Below are 25,730 nucleotides of genomic sequence, written 5' to 3'. Positions count from 1 at the left end.
CGTTTAGTATCTTCCCCATGGAATCCTTCACCATTGCAACTCAAGGCTTGAATTATTTCTTCAGTTCTTTCAGCTTGAGAAATGTTGAGTGTGTTCTTCCCTTTTGGTTTTCTGTCTCCAAGTCTTTGCACACGTCATCATAATACTTCACTTTATCTTCTCGAGCCAACCTTTGAAATCGTCTGTTAAGCTCTTTTACTTCATCCTTTTTTCCTTTTGCTTTAGCTACTTGACATTCAAGAGCAGGTTTCAGGGTTTCTTCTGACATCCATTTAGGTCTTTGCTTTCTCTCCTGTTTTTTTTGATGACCTCTTGCTTTCTTCCTGTATGATGTCCTTAATGTCATTCCACAACTTGTCTGGTCTTTGGTCATTAGTGTTTAATGCTACAAATTTATTCTTGAGATGGTCTCTAAATTCAGGTGGGATATACTCAAGGTCGTACTTTGGCTCTTGAGGACTTGTTCTAATTTTCTTCAGTTTCAACTTGAACCCGCATATGAGTAATTGATGGTCCAATCCGTGGTCAGCCCCTGGCCTTGTTCTGACTGATGATATTGAGCTTTTCCATCGTCTCTTTCCACAGATGTAGTCGATTTGACTCCTGTGTATTCCATCTGGTGAGGTCCATGTATATATATAGTCACCGTTTCTGTTGGTGAAAAAAGGTATTTGCAATGAAGAAGTTGTTGGTCTTGAAAAATCAGTCATGCGATCTCCAGCATTGTTTCTATCGCCAGGGCCGTATTTTCCAACTACCAACCCTTCTTTGTTTCCAACTTTCACATTCCAATCACCAGTAATTACCAGTGCATCTTGATTGCACATTGGATCAATTTCAGACTGCAGAAGCTGGTAAAAATCTTCAATTTCTTCATCTTTGGCCTTAGTGGTTGGTGCGTAAATTTGAATGATAGTCATATTTACTGGTCTTCCTTGTAGCATATGGATATTATCCTATCACTGACAGCATTTTACCTCAGGATAGATCTGGAAATGTTCTTTTTGACAATGAACGCAATGCCATTCCTCTTCAAGTTGTCGTTTCTGACACAGTAGACAATATGATTGTCCAATTCAAAATGACCAATATCAGTCCATTTCAGCTCACTAATGCCTAGGATATCGATCTTTATATGTTCCATTTCATTTCTGATGATTTCCAATTTTCCTGGATTCATACTTCATACCCTCCATGTTCTGATTATTAGTGGATATTTGCAGCTGTTTCTTCTCATTTTGAGTCGTGCCACATCAGCAAATGAAGGTCCCGAAAGATTGACTCCATCCACATCACTAAGGTCGACTCTACTTTGAGGAGGCAACTCTTCCCCAGTCGTATTTTGAGTGCCTTCTAACTGAGGGACTCATCTTCCGGCACTATATCAGACAATGTTCCGTTGCTATTCATAAGCTTTTCACTGGCTAATTCTTTTCAGAAGTAGACTGCCAGGTCCTGCTTCCTAGTCTGTCTTAGCCTGGTAACTCAGCTGAAACCTGCCCACCATGGGTGACCCTCCTGGTATTTGAATACTGGTGGCATAGCTTCCAGCATCACAGCAACACACAAGCCCTCACAGTACAACAAATTGACAGACACATGGGGGACTGCCTACTTAGTTTTCATTAATCTTTAAAACTGCTTATTTTTGCTCATACATATATTGACTTTTTTAGTGAAGTTTGTCAAAAGTTGATTGAGCATGTGTGAAAAATATGTTGGTTAATTATTGCCAGTTTCACTTCTTTGTAATCTGTGGCATTTGAAATATCTAAGTCGAGGGGGATTCCTAACTGAAAGGTTGGTGGTTCTAGCCCACCCAGTGGCTTCATGGGAGAAAGACCTGGCCATCTGCTTGCATAAAGATTATGGCCTAGAAAACCCTATATGACAGTTTTACTCTTTGTCACATGGGGCCGCTGTGAGTCAAAATCAACCAACACTACCTAACAACAAGAAGTCTGGGGGAAGGAGGATTAGGTTGAAGCTTGAAGAATGCATGATGTGTTTAAACGTTGATTTTTTTGGGTATTTGGTTTTTAAATAGGTGAAAAATAATGATAAAAAACAGTTTGCATTTGTGTGTACAAAGATACTGCTAGCCAATAGAAAACTTCTGAGAACTTCAATTACGAGTTTTTTAAAAACTCCAACTAAGTACAACAATATACAGAAAGTAACAGGACCCAACAGTGAGTTGAAATCCTGCCTGTCAGGAAATTCTAGCTATGAAATCAATGCAACTCTTAGAGTGTATTTAGAGTATATTTTGAAAATGACCAAACACGAAAGTTTTAGACCCTCTTTTAATCATCAATAAACCTCAGCTGAAGGGAGGAACGAGTTATTTTTGACAGGAGAAGGCACGTATTCATACGACAAACATTTATTGAATGCCTACTATGTGGCAACCACCATTAATTAGCTCTGGAGCGTAAAATGAGTGAGATAAACCCCACCCTGAAGGAGTTCAGAGCTCATGGAAGAGATTCTTAAAGTTAACTTGGATTGGCTTCTTGACCCAGCATAAGTCCTATTTTTCTGCTCCTTTTTAAACCCTACCTTCTAAGTCTCCTTGATTGACTTCTCATCTTTGGCCTTTCCCCTTATCATAGGTAACATATTTTTCTGATCTCTGTTCCCTGCTTCTTCCAGTTCTATATTTTCTCTTCCTCAGGGCTATCATCTATTCCCATTGGCCTTTACTCTCACTTTTTTGTAATGATTGCCAAATTTCTATTGCTGGAAAAGAGCATTGCATTTATACCTGGCACTTCATACTCAAGAGTCTAAAACCAAAGAGTCTAGGATTTACAGTTGATCTAACAATTGGTGCTCAATGTCATAGCATCTTTCAGAAGTCAAGATAAATGAGTCAATGATAATAGGCGATAGTGACAGAGTTAGTGTTAACATCAGGCAAGGTCAGACTGGTAGTGGGATTTCAGTGAGGAAAGAAGTATTCGCTGCCCCACTCCCAAAATGCTTCCCCTCCAGCTTGATGAAAACTGAAATTATCAGGGAAAACTTTGGGCGTGAGGGACCAGATATTTATTTTTGAATTAGGCCCTTCTTAATGCAAGTTACCCTTCAAAGTGGTACACATCAGAGCCTTTACCAAAAGAAAGATTTGCTAAGAGAAAGTGTGAAAATATTGGGCAGCAGAACAGGGTGGGGAGTAGGGCAAGATTGTGTGAGTGGGGTGAAGGACAGAGAAAGGAGAGAGACCAGAGGTACTAGAGAAAAGTCTCACTTGCCGGTTTTGCCTCATGCTGGCCTGACAGTCAAAAAGAAGCCATCTATACCCGCCCTTAGCTAAAAGGGTGGTACTAACTCCTACTGAGAGGTCAGTGGTAGTTCAGTGGTAGAATTCCTGCCTTCCATGCAGAAGACCCAGGTTTGATTCCCTACAGTGTACCTCATGCGCAGCCACCACCCGTCTCTCGGTGGAGACTTGCATGTTGCTATGATGCTGAACAGGTTTCAGCAGACCTTCCAGACTAAGACAGACTAAGAAGAAAGGCCTGGCAATCTGCTTCTGAAAATCAGCCAATGAAAACCCTAGGGATCACAATAGTCTAATCCATAACTGATCATGGGGAGACTGGGCAGCCTTTCCTTCCACTGTGCATAGGGTTGCCATGAGTCAGGGGCCCACTCTACAACAGCTAACAACAACAGCTCCTACAGTGAATCCATAACGTTGAGTTGAGAAAATAGAAACCATTTGAATTTTAACAAAAATGGGGAGGAAAGAAACCTTGTATTGTTCCATCCCAGGAAAGGAGGGGACGTACTCTAACTTTGTGCTGTTGTCGGAGAACGCGTATATTCTTCTTCAGTTTGTGTAATCCCAAGAATGCTGCTCCCCAAAAGCCACATGTAGCCAGGTGCTGTTGGAGTTTTATCTGTCTTCTCTGCCCTTGTGGTTATGAATTATCCAGACTTTAGTGCTTAACTACAAACAGAGGATTTTCCAGGTGGGGGATCTGAGTTATGAAAAGAAAAATGCTGAAATACAAGTCACTGGGGTAGTATGGTCTCTTGGGTGTGGGTAGAAAGTTCCTGACTTAGAGCTGAAGGCTTAACATGTATGTTGAAGAGCTCAGCATATCTGGAGAGCCCCAGGGATTAGTCAAAGAACAAGGCATAGACGTTTTGGATGTGTGCATTATTTACAAGATAACGACAAAATGAAAAATAAAAATTGGCCCTGTCACCAACTTGTAGTTTCTTGAAATAGGTGACTCCCCCAGGAAGAGTCCGTACAGGAGCATCACAGGCATTAGGCCCGCTGGAGGGCAGGAGTGGCTGCTGGCCGGGACACTTTTCTGGGCAGTGTGAGACACTGGAAATAGTAACCACTAGGCTTCAGTGGAGTCTATGATGGATGTAGTATTGTGTATTTTGTTTTTCATGATTCTGCAAGTTAAGTTTATCTTAAACATACAAATATTGCAAACTGATCTGAGTCATGCTTCTGTTTCTGTCTAACCAAATGTGAGAAATTTAAAATACACCTGTAAATGGGTTTTTTTTTTTTTTTTACCCTAAAAGTAGTGAGCACCCTAAAATACTGTGTTACTGCTCATTTTTAGCCTGAGACTCCTCTCAACATTTTTTTGTGTGAGAGTAGGAATATTTTTAAAACTAGTATCCTAATACAATGTAGAGGTACAAGAAGAGGGAATATAGGATTTTGTTCCTTTTTTCCTCGTATATCTTAGTAGGTCCACAGTTTTAGTCAATCCTTTACAGATATCAACTCAGAAAATGTCACCTCAGCCCCCACCCCCTGCCCTGAAGTTGTGAGTTCTCTCTGTAATTCACTGGGCTCCTACATTTGCTTCCTTGGACATTTTCCCAAGCTTGTTCGACCATTAGCCTTCTGGACTTCTGGGTTTAAGTACTGTCAGATCAGATTTAAATCATGTGTTAAGGCTTGGTGGGCCCATCATTGTCCTCAATTTAGGAAGCATTATAGAGGTCATGACATTGCTACAAAGAAGGTGGCACTAATCCCTCACTTTATAAAAAGGAACGCTGTGGTATGCATTACACCAAAGGCACCAACCCCGCCAGCACCAGAACCCAGAGAGCCAACCATGTGCTCATTTCCTCCGTTCTCGCGACGTCCTTCCAGAGATGGGTAGCACAAAACCAGATGTAAACTATTTTTCAAATACTCCTCTGACTTAGCATCAAGTTTCCCTGAGACCAGATGCCATTGTTTAAATAATATCCTGAAGGATCCAAAAAGCAGAAATTACTCATCGTGTTTCATTCATATAAAATCTGAAATAAAGCGGAAAAAGTACAAAGAAACCAAAGTGCCTTGAATATGCCTTGCCAGGCTACAATAATTTGAATGTATATATGTATATGTGTGTATATATCTATATATATACACACACACAGCTTCACTTATGAAAGCTCAGAAGTGAAGTGCTCCTTTTCTTTAATTATCAGTTGAACTTCCCCATTATTTGTTACTGCTTTTTAGTGGAAAACAAAGACAAACCATTACAATTTGTCTTGCAGAGGAGATTGGTTGTTTTTAGGAGATTGAGCAACACTTGCTTTAAAGTGGCTCTTTCCTTTAATCACTTCCATTTACTTATTTTATTGATTTATACCTTGTTCTCCACAACTATTACTTTGATCTGTATCTGTTAAGACACACAGCAAATAACTAAACCCCTTGTCTTTATATGAACATAATTTTCTGTGGCACTCCCTAGGTATACCAAACCTTCTCCAACCACAGGTGCCATCGGTTCCTAAGTTACACCAGGGTCGGTCATTGGCAGGTCATCAGCAAAACTGGCTGCTAGATGTCCAAGTGATAGGGATAGAGGTGGTGTAAGAAAAAAAAATAAATAAAGCCCCCACAAAATGTAATAGCAGAGGCCAGTAAAAGGTTGGCCAGCAATGGAGAAGGTCTACTGAGGTTAAATAGCATGAATTTGTAGTTGATCCTATCAGAATCATTGTGTGTGTGAGTTTTGTTGCTGTTGTTTACATTTTGCAGCTGCGTAAGGTAGCCTAGGGATGAAAAAAGCAGAAGGCAGGGAGTACCCAGAACTGGAGTTTGGCCCAGAGGACCCTGCAGAAAATCAAAAAATGTAAGATTTTAGTGCATAGGATCCAGGTTAAGTAAGCAAGAGAGAACGTAAAGAACCAACTCATTAACTTGGAAACTAGGGAGGCCAATATTGTTTCTCCCCCAGCCATCCCCATTTTTGACCCGACTCACGCTTCGCCCCTCACCTGGAGTGCTCAAGGCTGCCTACTTTGGGGAGCGCAGCACAAGTCTCCCCTCCTCCCTCAGGCCTTCCCAAGACAGTTCCATCCCACAAAAAGCTTGTCTTTTCCCCAAGTTTCTATTATACTCAGTTTCTCATAGTTGGAGGTATGATGTTTTAGGGCTAATCTTGTTTCTCAATAAAATTATAAACTCTTTGAGGACAAGGTTTAATAATTCTTTGTATTCCCCACAAGGCATAAACTAACTGTTGTTGTGAGTTGCCATCTAGATGACTCCGACTCATGACAACCCCATGTATTCAGAGTAGAACTGCTCCATATGGTTTTCAAGGCTGCAACCTTTTGGAAGCTGATTGCCAGGCCTGTCTTCCCAGGCATCTCTGGTGGTTTTGAACCACCAACCTTTGAGCTAGTGGTTGAGCACTTAACCATTTTAGCCACTCAGGGACTTATAGACTAACTAGTACTGGTAAACTATTAGGGATTCAGCAAATGCTTGTGACTTGATTAGAAGAGGTCAAGAGGGAAATGCTGGCGTAAAATGGATGTGTCCAGTTCTCTGCATGCTATGGGCTGGGCGTCCATAAGGCAGCTCCACCAATCCTAGTGGTTTCCCGCCTACCTCCCACCAATCTCTGCCATCCCGTTGGCTTGGAATAGTTTAAGTGAAGAAGTAAAGGGTTCTCTAGAAATCCAAGATAGTAATTTAAAAACCTCTGGGCCTGAGACAAGGAGCCCTGGCCGTGGTTAAATGCTTGGCTGCTAACTGGAAGGTCGGAGGTTCAGACCTACCAGCACCGTCATGGGAGAGAGATGTGGCAGCCTACTGCTGTAAAGATTTCAGCCTTGGAACTCTGTGGGGCAGTTCTGCTTTGCCCTGGAGGGTTGCTGTGAGTTGGAATCTACTTGATGGCAGTGTGTTTGGTTTTGGTTTTGGTTTTGGTTGCTGTGGGGGTCTTTTTTGGGGGCCTAGGACTTTAGGACTAGCCACTCTTCCGTAAACCAGTTGCCATCGAGTCACCTCCAACTCACAGCGACCCCACACGGGCGGAGGAGAATTGTGCGCCCCAGGATTTTTGATGGCTGATTTTATCGCCTGGCCTTTTTCCTGAGGTGCCTCTGGGTGAACTCCAACCTCCGACCTTTCTGTTAGCAGTTGAGCACATTACCTGTGAGCATCACGTAGGACTCCCACTCCTCCACACCTGGCACCTGGTTTTTAGTATGTCTATCCTGGCCACCTCCTTCCTCTGAGACTTCTCACTACTAGCACGTGGGATAGAGAAAATACATGGCACTACATCATGTGTGCACTAAATAAAAAACCTCAGATGGACCTTCTGAAAGTTTCCATTCCATCAAATATTTACTTTGCCTTATAGGACATTTAAGGAGCCCTGGTGGCACAGTGGTTAAAGCGCTCAGCTTTTAACCAAAAGATCGGCAGTTCCAACCCACCAGCTGCTCCGTGGGAGAAAGATGTGGCAGTCTGCTTCTGGAACGATTACAGCCTTGAAAACCCTATGGGGCAGTTCTGTTCTGCCCTATAGGGTCACTATGTGTCAGAATTGGCTCGAAAGCAGTGAGTTTGGTTTGGTTTTGGGTAGGACATTTAAAGTGTATAATATTCTAAGTTCTCAGTCCAACAACCGTTATATTCCCAAGGTCACTGGATGTGTCAGAGACCACATACAGGTGCTTGGGCTCACCTATCTTACTATTAAAAATCTTCCTAAGGCCAGGAGGAGGCAAGATTAATGAAGCTTAACAAAGTGAGGGAGAAAAGAAAGATTTTCTCAAAGCCAGAAAACAAAGTTAGCATAATGCAAGATAAAATAGCATTCTTATCCCCCAAATCTTAGACTTTCTGCTGCCAACATCAGTTTTAAATACAAGTGCAAGATAAAGAGAGGGAATGAAATTGCCATAGAGTCCTAAGGTACCAACATTGGGATTTGAGCAACACAGAAAGATCTTCCTGATAGCAGTCTCCTGTGGCTGGAAATCAAGCAAAGCAAACCCTCCAGAATTCTATCTAATAAAAGATTCCCTTCCTGTTTGTTTTCAAATAAATGAGGTAGTCGGAATTTTTACCATAATCTGCTTTTTTTGTGTGAGCCAGTGAACATGAAGAATGGCCTTAGCCATAGTATCAACACACAATATTTTGGATATTGTTTTCTGATTTTAAACAGTGCATTTTCTCTGCCGTTAAAGAAAAAAGTAGCCCCTGTGCGTATCACACAGCCCTTCAGCCGCCAGGGGCTGTTTAGAGCTCTTTGTCTTTGTCTTTTTTACTCTCTACTATGAATTCTTCTCAGGCATCATCATAATCTGTTCCTAGATTTCAGTACATTTTTAATATTAAAGAAATCCCTTCGACTGAAAGAAAAAAATCATCTTGCTCTTTATTTGGCCTTTGTTGGTTTGATGTGTTTTTGAAAAGATCTGGGTCACAGTTTTATAAAGAAATGCACCAAGATGCGCCTGGAGGTGCACACCGGTGGGAGAAAAAAAAAGATTAGAAGACGAAGCCTCTTGCTGAACCTAACACAGTCATTGCTCTCCCTGCACGGTTTCTTAAGGCTGCCTGAGTTCGTTTGAGTCGGAAAGGACATACATATCTTTCTGAAAGACACTGTTCGTAACAGGAATTTTACTTTCAGGTATGTGTCTGTGGTCCAAATCAAGTTATATGTTCATGACCACCTTACTTGATTTGTAAAAATGCAAACCCCAGTGGCTCATAAAAGGTTGAAAGTGAACCACTCACTGACCGCCGTTTCCCCATCTCACCCAGAGCAGGTGTAGTGCTTAAGTGAGCCCAGATGCATGTGGTTGGGCGTGTTCTGCTGTATGCAAACTCAAGCCTAGAGAAGAACCAAAAACCAAACCCAGTGCCATTGAGTCGATTCCGACTCATAGCGACCCTATAGGACAGAGTAGAACGGCCCCATAGAGTTTCCAAGGAGAGCCTGGCGGATTTGAACTGCCGACCCTTGGATTAGCAGCCGTAGCACTTAACCACTACACCACCAGCGTTTCTGCCTAGAGAAGAGGTTGGTAAGAAATGCATTTACGTTAGCAAAAATAATCCACGTAATGTTTTCAGAACTTCAAATAAATAACAACTTTTAAAATAGCATTGATCTCCAGTAAAACACAGAACCGACTCTCAGGGAACCCACAGTCTAGCAGAGAAAAGCAGTATGTAAATAAATAATAATATTATGTGATAAATGACATAAAGGCAGAGACTTTGGGGTTAGGAAGACCTAGGCATGGGTCCTAGCTCTGCTACTAGTTAGCTGTGTGACTGTGGATAAGATATTAACTTCTCTAAACCTGTTTCTTCACGTGTGGATTAGCCATAAAATTATCTACCACGTAGGAAGGTTAAAATGAAGTGATACATGCAGAAGGGTGCAGTATGGTGCCCAGGACATAGTAAACCCTCAGTAAATGGTAGTCATTGATGGTGGAGACGATAGTGTGCATCATCATGGCAGTAATAACTGCTAAGTACACAGAAGACACCCAGGCATCTTAGAGAATGATTAGTTCCACCAGAAGACTGAGGGAAGGTGCTAAGAGAGAGCTGTACCTTCTCCTGCTAGAAGGCATCTCAGGGGCACAGAGCAGTATGTGTCAAGGCATGAGGCACAAAATGATACAGGGCTGTTGGGAGGAATGCCAGCACAAGGTCCTAGAAAGTTAGGCTAAGATCACACGAGAAGGTTCTTAGATGATCCGTGCAAGGAGTTGGTCTTTATAAGTAAAAGAAATCATTGAAGTTTTTTAATATGGAGGATTGGAAATGGAATGATCAGATCTGCATTTTAAGCAGCAGTGTACAGAGTCAATCAAAGAAGAAAAATATACACACAGGCTTACTTGTGCTTACTTACTAATCTGTAGTGCACAATTTCACACAGGTTTCACCAAATGTGGTGTGAAATTGTGCACTACAGATTTGTAGGTAAGCACAGGTAAGCCCATGTATACCTTGTCTATTGGGTAATCCATCCCTGCAGCTATGTTAGGATGTTTCTCTCCGTGTTATAAAAGTCATAATATATTAGTCTCCAGGTAGAAACCTTGAGTTTTCCATTGTCTTTAGAATAAAGCCCAGACCCCTTGGCATGACCATCAAAGCCCTGACCATATAGTCCCCACCTGTCTTTCAACCCCTGCCCAGCCCACCACCACTTGATAGTCCTAAGCATGCCACACCTGTTCAGACCCCTGACTTCCTGCTCTTCCCTCAGCTAGCAATTTCTTTTCCCTTTCATCCATCTGGAAAGTTCCCACTCATATCCACATCCAAATCAAATAGCATCGCCTCTGTACAGATTTGCATATCCCACTTTAAAATAAGCCCTCGTGCTCCCTGCCTTGGCCTGTTATATTCAACCGTATATTTAATTTAGCTCCTTTTTTATGTCTCATGTAAGAAGTGTAAGTTTCTCAAGGCCAAGACCCATTTCATACTCACTTTGCTACTCAGCACAGAGCTGTGCACAGAGTAACCACTGGTACAGGTTGACTGGACGCAGATCCTGACCACAGACTTTCAGAAACCTTAAGCGAGGTCTTTTGACAACTTCACATTCCCTAACTTTTAATTCCATGAGAATTCCTTTTGTCTGTGCTGTGTGGAGGTGAACAACTCGTGAATTTAGTCAGTGATTGTTTACAATGGTGTTTTGAAAGTTTCTGCTGTGAGGTTGTGGGGTCTCTGTTCTCATTATTTGGGAAGTAGGGGGATTCATGCACAAAACCCTCATTAGTGTTAATTGGAACTGCTTAAGTAAATCCCCAGGGCCCCGTCGGGACAATAACCACCTTTGTCTTCCTATTTTGTGTTTTGTATAGAATGCCATATCTGGCAAGGCATGCCTTCTCAAACATAAGGAGATAATTGGTACTTTGAGGGGGAGATTTAACTTATTTATAATTGTCAAGAGTTTAAATATGCAGAAGGAAAGGAGGAGCAGTCTTAGCTTGCCTCTTGAAAAATGCCCTTGAACTGGGTCAAAAATCTCTGACCAAATCAGGTATTTTGAATTAAATTTTTAACGGAAGGTTGGACATGGGCACTTCTGTTGTAATTTTTGCTTTAAACTAGGAAACAATGTATTTTTCAGTCAATTCCATCTTCAGCACCCTTTTTGCAGTGCTGTTCACCAAAATCTCTTATGACTAATATGCTGATGTCGATGTCTCTAGTTCATATATGGTGACGGTATGCGAGACAAATGATAGAATGGTCCTTTCTTCTTCCTCATTTTCCTTGACCCCTCAGCAACATCTGGCACCTAATTGCCTGCCTCCCTTTGTGAAACCCAAGCCTGAGCTCCCCACCTTCACCCCACCTCTCTGTCCGTTCCTGTTCTTTCCCTGGCCCCTCTTCTTGCCCCTGTCTCCAGAATGTTGGTGCCCCTCATGGATGAGTCTTTGCTCCTCGGCAATTCCTATTCTCCCCTTCGCCATTCAGAGAGATAGTCCAGTCCTGAGGTTTCGGCTTCCTCTCGGGTCCATGACACTTAGGTCTCCAGTCCTGGCTTTTCTCACAAGCTCCACTCCGTATTTCCTCCTGAATGTCTGACTAGCACCTCAAACTCATACAAACCCAAACTTAGTATGTCTCCCACCCACACCCAGACCAGCCCCCTCTGCCCATTGCCTTGACAGTAACCTCACACTTCTTCAGACAAATGGCTAAAGGGGTAAATCCTCATTTCACTCGTCTCTCTCCTTTATTCTACAGCTTCTATTGTATGACCTTCCCATAGCCACCATCTGAGAACGAGAGCTCTTTACCTCTCCTAGATCACCCCAGGCACTCCTGGCTATCCCCCTGGATCCCAGATTAGCCCACCTTCTCCACGTCCTCAGTCATAAGTGGACACACTATGAGCTTGGATGTCATGTTTCAATCCTGGTTGTAGCCATTACTCTCTGTGAGTCTATTTCCTCATCTATTAAATGGATATGATAATATCTATCTCCCAAGTTTTATGTAAGGATCTTCACAATATGTGAAAGATTGTATGTGAGTTACTTAATATAGTGTCCATTATATATCAGGTATTCATGTTAGTTTCTCTTCACTTTCCCTGTTTTTTACTATATTAAAGCTAAAGTTGTTGGCGTGACTTTTACTGCCTTCCATAATTTCAAGGTCCCACCTACGTATTCAGCCATAATTTTCTTCACTTATTTACTCATTAAAACAATATTTAGTGAGCATTTACTGTGTGCCCAGTGCTGCAACTTTACTTTGATGTACAAAGAGTAAATATCAGAGGGACTCCAAATCCTCCATTAGCCTAACTGAATATCAACATTTTTCCATAAGTCCTCTGGGTCTTTTTTTAACAAAGTCTATCAAAAATCTCGGAAGTATTTTTTTTTTTCTTTCCCTTGGTGGGGTTTTGGTTCTCCACTGATGGAAACTAACTTTTCAGGAAGTCTAACCCCACCCAAAAAGGAGTCAAAATCAACTCAAGAGCAATGGGTTTTGTGTTTTGGGTTTTCTTTCTGAGCAGAAGGCCAGGCACTGTAAGCAGAACAAAAATCACCCTGTCCCTCCCACAGTTTTTATTTTCTCCAAACCTTTTCAGAGATGTACCTTGAGAAGTGGAGAGACTGTGTCCCTCTGATTTGTATAAACTTGACCCTCAAAGTGTCCATGTTCTTTAACCTGTATCTCCCCAGACTTTCCCAAGCACCCTTCCTCACTCCGTGCCTCTAAAATTGTTGTATTGATCATGATCCTTTAAAACCTGAATTAGCATGTACAACCAAACACCTCATGGGATTTGATTCCTTGGTATGGAGGTTTAGGGTTATGGTTTCATGAAACATCTCAGTTAATTGGCCTAATATTGTATTTAGTGCTTCTGTTTTATCTCCTAGTTTGTTGCAGAGTCGCTGGGGTCTTAAATGCTTGCAAACAGCCATCTAAGGAGCAATTGCTCTCTATTTGCCTGGAGCAACAGAGAAAGAAGGGGAGTTAGGAATAGGAGGAGGAAATGGAATGTGTGACTAATTGCCTCCATGAACAGTGGCCTCCTTTGCCATGAGACCAGAAGAACTAGGTGGTGCCCAGTGACCATACAGAACTTTTGATCAAAGATTCTTCTATATAAGAATCTTTGATCAAGAGGGGGGAAATGTACAATAGAATTTCAAATTCCTGTGGACTCCAGACTTTCTGGAGCCATGGAGGCTGGACAAACCTGCAAAACTATTGCCTAGATAATCCTTAAAACTTAAACTAAAAAATACTGCCTGAAATCTCCTTCAAACCAAAGAGTAGTTTAGCTTAAATAGTAGAGAATGTCTTCCTTGAGCATTATGCTCTTTTAAGAACTGTCTATATGGGATCAAATTGACAACAGTAACTCGAAAGATAAGATAGGAAGCTTAGGGGGCAATGAGTTTATGTTAATAAGGGAGGAACAGTTCAGAAAAAGAGAGTGAGAATGGTTGCACCATTTGAAGAATGTAATCAATGCCACTAAATTGAACATGTAGAAATTGTGTATTTGGTGTATATTCACAACACCAACCAAAAGAATTAAAAAAAAAAAAACCCTGCATTAGCCTTTCTTTGAAGGAAGGGTGTGTCATCATATATATCAACCTAAGTAAAGAAAAATACTAAGAATGATATTATTAGGAAGAAAAAACATTAGAAGTAGATACCAAAAATAGATCCTCTAGAGGGAAAGAGCTGGCATTTAATTTCAGAAGAAAAAGAAGCATGAGTCACTTAATATTGCAATTCTATAAAAAGTCTGATAGTGAGTAAAGGGGAAGAAACGTAGAGGAGGGAGCAGGGCGTGGATGAAACAGACTCCCCTCCTTCTGGTGAATCACTGGGATCCCCTTTGATCTCAGCAGCCCTGTAGGCCCTGGTGTTTGCCTGCAACTTTCTCAGCTTTGAAGCTGGTCTACTTATTAATAGTCCCTGTTCTGATTAAGAACTTCAATACCATGATGACAGAATCTGCTCCTTGTATTTAGGGAAAGGTTTTTGTGATTAGTTTATTCTAGACATTCTGAAGATCTTGTCATCTTAGGACAAAGGCTGATTTAACACAGTTGTGTGCTCTGAGGTTTTGATTCATTCATTCACTCAGCAAATATTTATTGGAAACCATATGCTGGGCTTCATGCTAAATGCTGGGGGTGCAGCAGTGAGACTAACCCAGTCTCAACCTTGTGGAGCTTACAGTCTAGTGCAGGGGTCAGCCAACTTTTTCTGTAAAGGACCAGACAGCAAATGTATCTTTGTGGGCCATGTGGTCTATGTAGTGGTCTATGTAGCAACTACTCAACTCTGCTGCTGTCAAGCAAAAGCAGCCATAGACAGTGTGTAAACAAATGATCACAGCTGTGTTCCAATAAAACTTTATTTACAGAAAGAGGCAGTGGGCCAGATTTGGTCCTTAGTCTTAAGTTTGCTAACTCCTGGTTTAATGGATGCAACATACATAAATGCAAGTTTTTCATATTCTACATTGTTTTGGTTAGGTCTCTTTTGGTCAAAAGTGACAGAAAAGTCAAACCAGACTGAAAATCTAAGGACAGGGCTAACTTCGGGTACAGCCCAATAAAGGCATCAGTTTCTCTCTCTCCATTTCTGAGCTCTGCTTCCTCTGAATTGGCTTTGCTCTCAGTCCAGATGTTACTCTGTGGCAGAAGGATGGTGGTGACAACTCCAGAAATGACATCCCCCCCCCGCCCCCAGATGAAGTCCAGTCAGTTATAGAGAATCTGAGTCTTTGTCTCTTGGTGACTCCGGTTAGCTGAATTTGAGTCATGTACCCAGGCCCTTAACAATCAAGGCACAGGGAATGTGATGCAATGATTAACTTAGACCCCTGCCCCATTCTCCGCCCCCGACCCTTGGGTGGACTCAGGTGAGGGGGAAGACTGGTGAATGAACGTTGGAGGGAAAAACTACAATTGTCTACTATGTATATCTTGGGAAATTCTGAGTACCTCCTAAGGCCACATTTTTTTTAATAGGAGCTCTTTAATATGGTTTCAGCATTTTCATCTCCAACAGGAAATGAAATATGCAGCTTATGTGCAAAATATTATCCAAAATTTTCATGTATTTTTAATGTTCATCACAACATCAGTCTTCTCATTAAAAATAAGTCTAATTCATGAACACATTTGGGCAACTAATAGGTAATTTCCTGGCCTTTAACTACCTTACTTGTTTCCCAACTTTCCTATGTGTGTTAATCTTTGTGAGTAGACCTATCAGACCCTTGGTTTCCTTTTTGTGTCAGGGAATCTTTTGAACTGCTTGGAGCTGGCTTTAGAACATCCAGACCTAATTAAAGTGCTATGTTTGTACCATTCGCTTCATTATGATGCCACCATTTCCTCCAAGAACCGAATAAAACTGCTCCTTCTTCCTGAAAATACAACCTTTTCCAGAAACTGGTATATGCTACCCTTCAGACCATAGAAGTCTGCAGCTGCTTCAGCCCCTCCAACGTCCTAGGAAGCCCCAGCCAATGAGAAAGCAGGCTCTCGCTCCCTTGTGACAGAAACTGGTCCCTATGAACAGAGAAGGGAGGACTCTTCTTGAGCTGCATACTCAGTTTGAAAGGACTGTTAGAATAAAGAACTGTAAAATAAAATCATATTGAAGAAAGAGGAAAATGAGTATTTCAAAGGTTGTTAAGAAAATTGTGGGTATTTTTCCATTTTCACTTTATATTTTAGAATCAAAGCACACCAGCTCTGCTGCAGAGCACCTTTCTTAAAATGGATCACTCTGGGCAGTTGCTGTGGCAACACATAATACCTTAACCCCAGTAAAAACGAAATTTCGTACAAGAATGTGGTACTTTTTTTTTCTCAGCTGCACTAGAGCATTTGTGTTTGCGCCATCTTTTACTATGGCTTTCATTCTGGTTTTTCAAACCACGTTGGAATTCAGCATCAGACGTGGAAGTTCTACGTACTCACTCCCCTAAAGAGCCCATGCAGGATCTTACTGCTACACATAGGCCCACCCCTCAGAAATGCCTTCCACATTTCTGTTTGTGTTACGTCCACTCACTCCCAGCAAATCTGGCTTCCTGGGCCCCACTCCTGTGTGCTTTTTACTTGTGCTTCACTACCCTTCAGAAGCCCAGTGTCTTTTTGATCCTCTCTGTTGTTGTTGTGTGCCATCAAGTCAATTTTGCCTCATGGTGACCCCAGGACAAAGTAGAACTGCCCCATAGGGTTTTCTAGGCTGTAATCTTTATGGGAGCAGATCACCAGGTCTTTTCTCCTGCAGAGCCACTGATGGGTTCGAACCACCAACCTTTCTGTTAGCATCTGAGCTCTTTAACCACTGTGCCACCAAACCCCCCTTGCAGTGCCCACCACATCATTCACCACCACCCGACCCCAAAGTATATACCATGCCCCAAGGCTACCTCTCCTTCTTTCCCCACTTCTCCCACCCCCCTCAATCTACCTAAAATCAAACTCAGGTTACTTTATGGCATTCAGCTAAGCCAGGTGCTAGAAGGATGGGATTCTGAGTAAACTCTTCCACAACGAGCAGAAGCTGCTGCTAAGTTTCCTTAACTCTGCCGTATATTTCTGATTGGTAGATGTCCAGGCAGGGTGGGGAGGTAGTTAACACGTTATCTAATAGGTTTACAGAGGACCTGCTACCAACAAGTAGAAGTGCACATTCTTTTAAGGCATGCTTGAATATTTTCAAAATTTGATTACCTACCAGGTCACAAAAGATGCCTCAACAGGTTCAGAGACACTATAGCGATCAACTGTGTTATCTGTCAACTAGCAAATAAATCAGAATTCAGCAGTCATATGCTGCTTCATTATAGTTAAAAATCACAAATGTTTAGAACTAAATGACAATGCAAATATTATAGATCAAAGTTGGTACCTGCAGATAAATTAATACTTAGTAGTTTTTTTAGTAAATTTAGAACCTTAAACACAGTTACTAAAAAAATAAGAATAATTAAAAATAAAAACATTGGTGATGGTAGTACAACGTGATTGATGTCATCGATCTCACTGAATTGAATACATAAAAAATGTTGAATTGGTAAGGATTGTGTTATCTATATTTTTACAATAATAAAAATATTTTTAATTAAAAAATAAATGAGTTAACTTTCACTTCAAGAAGATTTAAAACAAAGTAGACCTAAAGTAGGAAGGGAATAGGAAAGACTTTGGAAATAGAAAACAGTATGAAGGCAAAACCAAAAACTACTTCATTGAAAAGGCCTAATAAGAGAGAGAAAAATCTATCAAGTCTGATCAGGAAAAAAAAAAAAAAAGAATGGCACAAATAAACAATATTAGATACAAAAAGAAGCATATAAATAAGGTAAAGGTTTAAGAAGTATAAAATTACACACACTAAAAACAATCTTCTGCTAATAGATTTTAAAATGTTAATTAAATGAACAATTTACTAGAAAAAGATAAATTACCAAATATGTCTCAGTTATGAACAGAAAACTTAATAACCATTCATGAAATTGAATTAATAATCAAATATATCACTCCATCCTCAAAGGTATGCCAGACCCCGACAATTTTGTGGGTTTATTTTCAAGCCTTCAAGGAGTAGAAAATCCATATCTTATATAAACTCTTGCAAGAAAAATAGAAGAGAGAATGTTTCCCACCTCATTCTACATGGCTGTTATACTCTTGACAGTAAAACCAGATATGGGCAATATAAGAAAATAAAATTATAGGCACAATTCACAGATAAGGAAGCCTAATGATGTTGGCCCACTCCAACTCATTGAGGGAAATTCCAAAAGAAAGTGGGTCCGAGTGGATCTGTGATTCTAAAGTATTAGTTCCTCAGGTGGGTTGGAATAGGGTGCAAATTTTCCTAGAAAATCTTGTCTCCGGGTAGAAGTCAGCACCCACGCATTCTACATTCGTGCTCACTAGGCCAGGAACTGGGATAAGCACTGGAGATACAGTTGAAGACAAGCCAGTTGCCTCACAGTCTAGTGGAAGAGACAGATGTTAATCAAGAAACCTCACAAATAAATGCATTGTGCTGAATCCTATGAAATTGCCATTTTACGGTCAAAACAATAATTTAAGATCGGCAATATCATGGGGTTCCACCTAATATAACTCCAGGCTGCATTATGTGCTCTGATAGGAGGCACACGGTGTGGTGGAGTATGTAACAGAGGAACCTGACCAAGGACGTCTGTGGCACGGAAACATTGGTAGTCAGTGCTCAGCACAGCAGTGCAGATGCCTGGCAGCTGAAGGTCCGCCCTGAGTTAGGAATGGGTTAGCTGGAAACTGAAAGATGGATAGGCCTTAACCCGGCACAGGAATTGCCAGGGGGCGGTGGAGGGGGGAAGGGCATTATTGGGAAGGTATTTCAGTACCTGCAAAGCCCCTGCTGGGAAAGAAAGCTTGGGGCATTTGGTGAATGAATTTAAAGGTGTCTGGTGTTTGAAAGCAAGGGGAAATTCTTGTCAGGTAGCTAGGGGCTGGACTCTGCAGGACCTTCTTGGCCACATAAAGGATCTGGGTTTTGATTTTAAAGGTTAAGCAAAAAAAAAAAGTTTGATTTGAAAAACAAAACCAACATACCAGTGTTGCAGGGCAAGATGAGGGTATTTTGGATCAAAAAGGCTAGTGGCAATGGAGAGATTTGGAGACATATTTAGGACAGTAGCAGAATTCTTGTTCCTTTTTTTTTTTTGGCCTCTGCTGAACTGATCCCAAAGTGCTTGGTTGGACTTTGTGAATTAATATTGTCGTTGTTGTGTGCTGTCAAGTTGATTCCGACTCAGCAACGCCATGTGATAGAGCAGAACTGCCCCACAGGAAGGAGCCGATTCCCCAGTAAGGAAAGATACACATGGGCTTACTTGGGCTTACTTGCTAATCTGTAGTGCTTACCTTGCTTATTGGGATTTCCGTTCCTGCCCATAGGGTTTCCCAGGCTGCAATCTTTACGGGAGAAGATTGCCAGATCTTTTTCCGCAGAGTCACAGGAGAAAGGCAGGTATTCTGTGGCCATGGAGCAGAACACAGCTATCTACCTAGTCCTCCACCACCACCTTGGCGGAAGCCTTCACTTTGGTCACATTGTATCTTAGCTATCTAGTGCTGCTATGACAGAAATACCACAAGTGGATGGCTTTAACAAACAGAAATGTATTCTGTCACAGTTTAGGAGGGTAGAAGTCTGAATTCAAGGACACCAGCTCCAGGGGAAGGCTTGCTCTCTCTGTCAGCTCTGGTCCTGTCATCAGCCTTCCCTGTTCTAGAGCTTCTCAGCACAGGGATCCCAGGTCCAAAGGATGTGCTTTGCTCCTGGCTCTTCTTACTTGGTAGTAATGAGGTCCCGCTTCTCTCTGCTCTATCCTCTCTTTTAAATCTGGAAAGAGATTAACTCAAAATACAGCCTAATCCTGTAGATTAAGTCCTACCTCATTAACATAACTGCTTCTAATCCTGCCTCATTAACATCACAGAGGTTAGGATTTATAACATATAGGATCATCACCAGGAAACCCTGGTGGCATAGTGGTTAAGTGCTACGGCTGCTAACCAAGAGGTCGGCAGTGTGAATCCACCAGGCACTCCTTGGAAACTATGGGGCAGTTCTACTCTATCCTATAGGGTGACTATGAGTTGGAATCGACTCTATGGCAGTGGGTTTTGGTTTTTAGGATCAGTGGGTTTGGGTTTTTAGGATCATCACATCAGATCACAAAATGGTGGACAACCACACAATACTGGGAATCATGGCCTAGCCAAGTTGACACACAATTTTGAGGGACACAATTCAATCCATAACACATGGATACCATTTCCACTCAGTTTACAGGGGTCTTAGTACATTACAAAAGTGTTATTATTTGTCATGGTGTCCTGGAGCTTCCTAATTTACTCTGCTGAAGATGAAGGAACGTGGAAAGAATAGTAACCATGGCGGAGAGAGGGCCGCTTATGTCTATTTGTTGTGCAGTGATTGAGAAATCTAGAAGAGCGTACAGCTATGCACAGTGCTTTTTAAATGCAGTGGCAGTGGAGAGGTGGGATGGAAATGAGCCATAAGAGTTCTAGAAACTCCTTTCCAGAAGTACCCAAGCCAGAACAGCCTTTAACTTTGTGTGAGTTGGAGAGATCATTTTTCATTATTTCCTTTTTGCTTTTAGATGTAAATCAAAAGACCATACCAAAAACAAAACCAAATCCACTGCGTCCAGTCAGTTCCAACTCATAGCTACCCTATAGGACAGAGCAGAACTGCCACATAGGGTTTCCAAGTCTGTAAATCTTTATGGAAGCAGATTGCCGTGCTTTTCTTCTGCAGAACAGCTGGTGGGTTTGAACCTCCAGCCTTTTGATTAGCCAGTCACTTAACCACTGCACCACCAGGGCTCCTCAAAAAGCTACAGAATAGCTTTAAAAAAATCCTTTGCAAAGAATTAAAAAATTATATTCTAGAACAGTTGGCATGGGATTTTAGTAGATAATGAATTATATTCTTAGAACACATTTCTTCCTTAATTCAATTAATTATTTTTTAAAAAGTTGGGACTTATAGGCTAATAATTTGAAATTTTATTCCATAAATCCAGGGACTTGTGTCACTAACTCAGGTGCACACATTTGCATAGTATAGTACCCTATTTCCAGGTGTATCAATGAATCATTTATGAGATACACAGCAATTCAGCTTTAATATTCAGTTAAGCCACCTACAACACATGCAACAGATTTTGAAAATAACTAATCCCATCACATCTCAGATTAGGAAGAAGACTGCATAAACATAGCTGGAGAAAGACACCAAACATACACACTCACACCCATACCCACACTCGTGCACATCTGCATTCCTCTCAGGCACAGCTTTCCAAAGATTTTTCTTCCACTTTCCTCACTAACTTCTACATTTAGCTTCTAGAGACACGAATGGGGTGAGCCATCACCCTTTCCTTTAATAAGCTCAGTGACCATCAGTTAGCTGAGCACAGGCCTGATTATATTCTGAAGGCACCGGGAAACCCATGAGCCAGGAAAGCTCGCTGGGAGTAGGGCACTCTCATCTACCTTTGTTGGGTTTGGGGTTGAGGAGGCTTGGAGACACAGCTGTGCAGATTCTTGTTCATTCTTATCTTCATAATCGTATGGGTTATATCAAACACCCCAGGGTATCTAGCCATTTTGGGGGAGTGCTTTAATCAAACCAAAGACATGCCACGAATTGTCCTCAAATCACAGTTTAGTATGGTCATGGATCACATCCTCATCAGAAGAGGGTTAGCAGAGTGATAGACATCATGAGTGGAAAAGAGAGACTGTGTATTTTACTTATTTCTCAGATACTGGAAATTGTGCTAACAGGACTTTAAAGGAGTGAAGTGTTGTCACAGGGAATCTCTCCTAGAAGCACAAGGCCAGGCTGGGGAACTTTTCAGTTCGTAGCTTTTTTCTTTTATTTCATCTTGATTGATGGGTTTCTGACCACATGTAACAAACTCATCTTTGTGATGAGTAGATATTCTGGAATTTCTTAATTCAAGCAGTCATTTCCATGGTATAAAGGATAAGCTTTCATTTCTTTTTTTCCATTTTAGATAACTTACATACGCCAAGAATATGAAACAAAATTCAAAGGGTTGATGCCAGCTTCTCTAAGACAAGAACTCGAAGACACCATTTCCTCCCTAAAATCTCAGGTAATTACTGGAATCAAAACATTTGCCAAGTATTCAGATGACGTCCGTGTCCCGAAAGGAAACTTGCAAGTACATTTGAGCCTGAGTTGAATGCCAATACAATCAAAACCCCAAAACCAATTGCCGTTGAGTCCATCCCTATCAGTGTGATGTCATAACATAACCTACCACCCAGAATGAATTGTTTCTTCTCGCAGCATTTTTTTTCTCACTAGTTTGAGAGTTCATCGTAGCCATAGTATTACCTTTAAAGCACCTGGAAATTGAAACATTCAGTTATGATAACTTTTATACCATTTACAGTCCACCTTCCAATACAGCCTCACCCTTTTCTTCTTGGTACCAGGCCCAAAATACCACCACATAGCACACTGCTAATTCCTCACTATACTAGAGCGCTGAGAACATGAAAACGCAGTTCAGTTAGAAACATTTGACTCTGGTGTATTTTATGTGGTTGTTTACAGTAGTAAGACATTTTAAGTTCCAGGAAGAAATAATGACAAGGTATTCAAACAATTAGATTAAATATTTTTTGATGAAATCTATAGTTCTTGGCATAGTTCAGAAAATGGAATGTGAGAAATGAAACTGCTTTAAATTTGGATGCTTATTTTAAAATTCCAATATGCATTTTCTCCATATACGTCAGTATTATTTGAATGTTTTATGTATTTCTGGCCTAAGCTGTTTTTTAACTCAGGCATGAGAAGGAGCCCACTTATTCTCGTGTCTAATATACTTAGAAATTTAAATCATACTTTTTTCTCGCAAAGCTTTGCAAGGGAAAGGATTTCTTTACTTCCCATGCCAAGAATAGCACCCAGCACATAGTAGATGCTCAATAAATATATTCACAAAAATAAAATAAATGATCCATTTTGATGGTATTCACATTAATTGTGATAAGTAAGACAAAATGCAGAGCAAAATTTAGCTCTTCCTTTTATATCCCTCTCAATAAAAAGACTCCTATCTGAAAATGAAATGTTATTATATCAAGCTTTATGTTACCATTGTTACCGTAAGAAGCTTTGCCCTGCTGTCCCATGCCAGAAAAAAAAAATAAGCACTGGAGCACGTTAACAAAAAAAGGGTTAAGTCATCTTTGTTTACATGAAAATCTCTCCTCTAGATGTGGTTTACGCATTAACTTTGTAGGAAAGTTTCCAGAGGGTCAACTTTGTACAACCTGGCACCTTTAAGAGAATTTTTTTTTTTTTTTTTTTTAGGGGAAGAAAAAAAAAAGAAAAGAAATCTGATATCCACCTGCAGGGCTTCTGTTATCATTCATATCATTTCACTGTAATAAAAGCCACTTCAGCCTCCTAAAACTGGATGTTGACCCAGAAAGAGAGTGCTGCCGGCTGCATGAGGGCCTCAGCGCTGGCAGCTGCATGGAGCAGGCCAGGCCATACAGGGAGCAAATTTAGTTGGAAAGCACAGGTGCCTGTGTTTTTTGAAAATTGCTGGAATTCCTGCTCCAAAGCCTGGTGGGGGAGGGAATTTGGAGCAGTGTAATCCTTGCATCTGTCCAAACTATTAATTGTCCCCTAGGTCATTGGAGCAATTGGATAAAATGAAGACCAGGGTGATATTACAAATAAGCAAACCCAAGGGGACCGCTTTGATAGGCACCCAGTTAGAAGGAGTGTGCTTTCTTCCCTTTTAAGCACATTTTATATTCTGCCAGCTGTACTCTCTTGCATAACTATGTTTCAGGATCAGCCGTTGCCATGGTTTCAGTTCAGCCCTAAGAGGCAAGAGTAAACAATTCCGAAATGATCAAATGCCACTGACTCTTGATTGCATTAAGCTATAGTATGAGTTCTCCAAAAACCGTTTTCCTTTGGTTGTGTAAGGTGCTTTTGAATTTATGACTGATATAGGTATAACGGAGCCCTGGTGGTGCAGTGGTTAATAGCTCTGGCTGCTACCAAAAGGTTAGCAGTTCAAGTCCACCAGCTGCTCCTTGGAAACCCTATGGGGCAGTCCTACTCCATCCTATAGGGTTGCTCTGAGTCAGAATCAACTCGATGGCAACAGGTAATGGGTATATGTATCTTTAATATTATAGACATTTACACTTCAAAATAATCAAACCACATTGTAAAGGTCCGATTTAGGAGACTATGCTACGAAACCTAGTTTCTTAGTCATCCCACCCCCACTCCCCCCAAGAGTGGGAACACCTGCTATGAGCGCTGCAGTAGATAGTTTACATCAGCCATTTCCCATCTTCCTCATAACCTTGGGAGGCAGCTGTCATTAACCCCATTTCACAGATGAGGCATCAAGAGCTTAAGTGACTTCCCTAGAGCCATAAAAACCAAGCCAGAATGGAACCCAGGTTGACCTGACTCCAGACAAAGCTCAGGCTGTTTCCACTACAAAGCATTGTCTCTCCAACCTCAGGAAATCTTCAGGATGGATTGAGGTTTCCAGAAAGCAGTAATTTTCTTTTTCATTTGCTCATTCATTCATTAAACAGCTAATGTATATCCGCTACATGCCCAGCCCTGTAAAAGGCACGGGGGATTCAAAGACGAATAAACATCATCCCTGCCCCAGAAGAGCTTTCAGGTTTGGTGGAGACAGATACAGACAAATCACCACGAGGCAGTGTAGGAGGTGCTGATTAAATAGAGTCCAGGAAGACAGAAGAGGGAGCCACTGGCTCTGCCAGGGGTAGGAGGGGATGAGTAGGTGGGGCAGAGTTGCAGATGGAAGAGGTTTGAAGAGGTTGCATTTGGACTGGATCATGGAAGATGAATGGGAATTAGCTAGCCCAGCATTCCAGCAGAGGTGTGAAAGACATGGTGTACAGGTGGCAATGGTGGGAAGAGGGTGACAAGAGACAGAGCTGCAAAGATAGGCTGGGGCTAGAGCAAAACAAGTGTGTAACAAGGCATTTGAACTTTATTCTGTAGTCTCTGATGGATTGTTCAGTAGGGATGGGACATGATCAAATGTACAAAACACAACATTGACATTCAACAAATCCTCTGAGTCTTATCTAGGGGATTGTCTGAATTTAAATAAAACCTCTCCATATGAATTGCCAATCTTAACATTTAGACCACCTTTGTCTCTTCTCATACAAAGTGTCTTTTCTAGGTGAACTTTCTGCAGAAGAGAGCATCCATCCTTCAAGAAGAGCTGACCGCATACCAAAGCAGAAGGTACAGCTTATGGTCGGGAACACCTTCTGATCCATTTGTGTTGTTTGCCCCCATGAGTCTCCTGGTTTGGAGTTTAAGTCTTTATGAAAATACTTAGACATAATAGCAATTTCGGCTATTAAGTATAAAACAGACTGATTTTCGGTAAATAGCCTGTCTTCGAGAAGGCACCCGCCTCTTTCAGTCCCAGCACTGCTTGGTCAGCTCCATCAGGGCTGAGATGAGAGAATTTCAGGTGAATGGCCAGGCCAGGCCTCCCTGCAGGAGTCACAGTGACAGGTTGTCTGAGGAGACACTGTTTTCCTTTAAGATATTGAGATGATGCACATCTTAATATTAAAAGCCTGTCTCCCAGGAGGTCTGTTCTCTAAACCAGAAGAGATGAATGGCTCAGTTAGGTCGCAGCACTCACAGCAACTTTGCTCCTGTGGTGTCCTTCTCCAGGATGCACAAGACCTTTCTAGTCCAAGGTTCCCAGTGACATCACCGACGTCGATGGTGTTTACCTAGTGCTTGAGAGCAGCCAAGTTGG

General features: G+C 41.5%; 1 protein-coding gene across 12 annotated transcripts in view; it reads left to right on the top strand.

Annotated features, from left to right (window-relative positions):
- Positions 1–25,730, top strand: part of CEP112 (centrosomal protein 112) — a 462,579-nt gene that overhangs the window by 435,018 nt on the left and 1,831 nt on the right. For 11 of the 12 annotated variants that reach the window (XM_064270872.1, XM_064270863.1, XM_064270864.1 and 8 more), the window contains 2 exons: positions 21,915–22,016; positions 25,134–25,198. In XM_064270872.1, coding sequence (XP_064126942.1) covers positions 21,915–22,016; positions 25,134–25,198 — 167 coding nt within the window. Of the gene's footprint in view, positions 1–21,914; positions 22,017–23,248; positions 23,463–25,133; positions 25,199–25,730 lie in introns of those variants that run through there. The other variant, XM_023556962.2, reaches the window with a different exon arrangement.

This window comes from Loxodonta africana, chromosome 18, assembly GCF_030014295.1.
Source record: "Loxodonta africana isolate mLoxAfr1 chromosome 18, mLoxAfr1.hap2, whole genome shotgun sequence".
NCBI lineage: Eukaryota > Metazoa > Chordata > Mammalia > Proboscidea > Elephantidae > Loxodonta > Loxodonta africana.
This window is presented reverse-complemented; position numbering and strand designations above follow the sequence as displayed.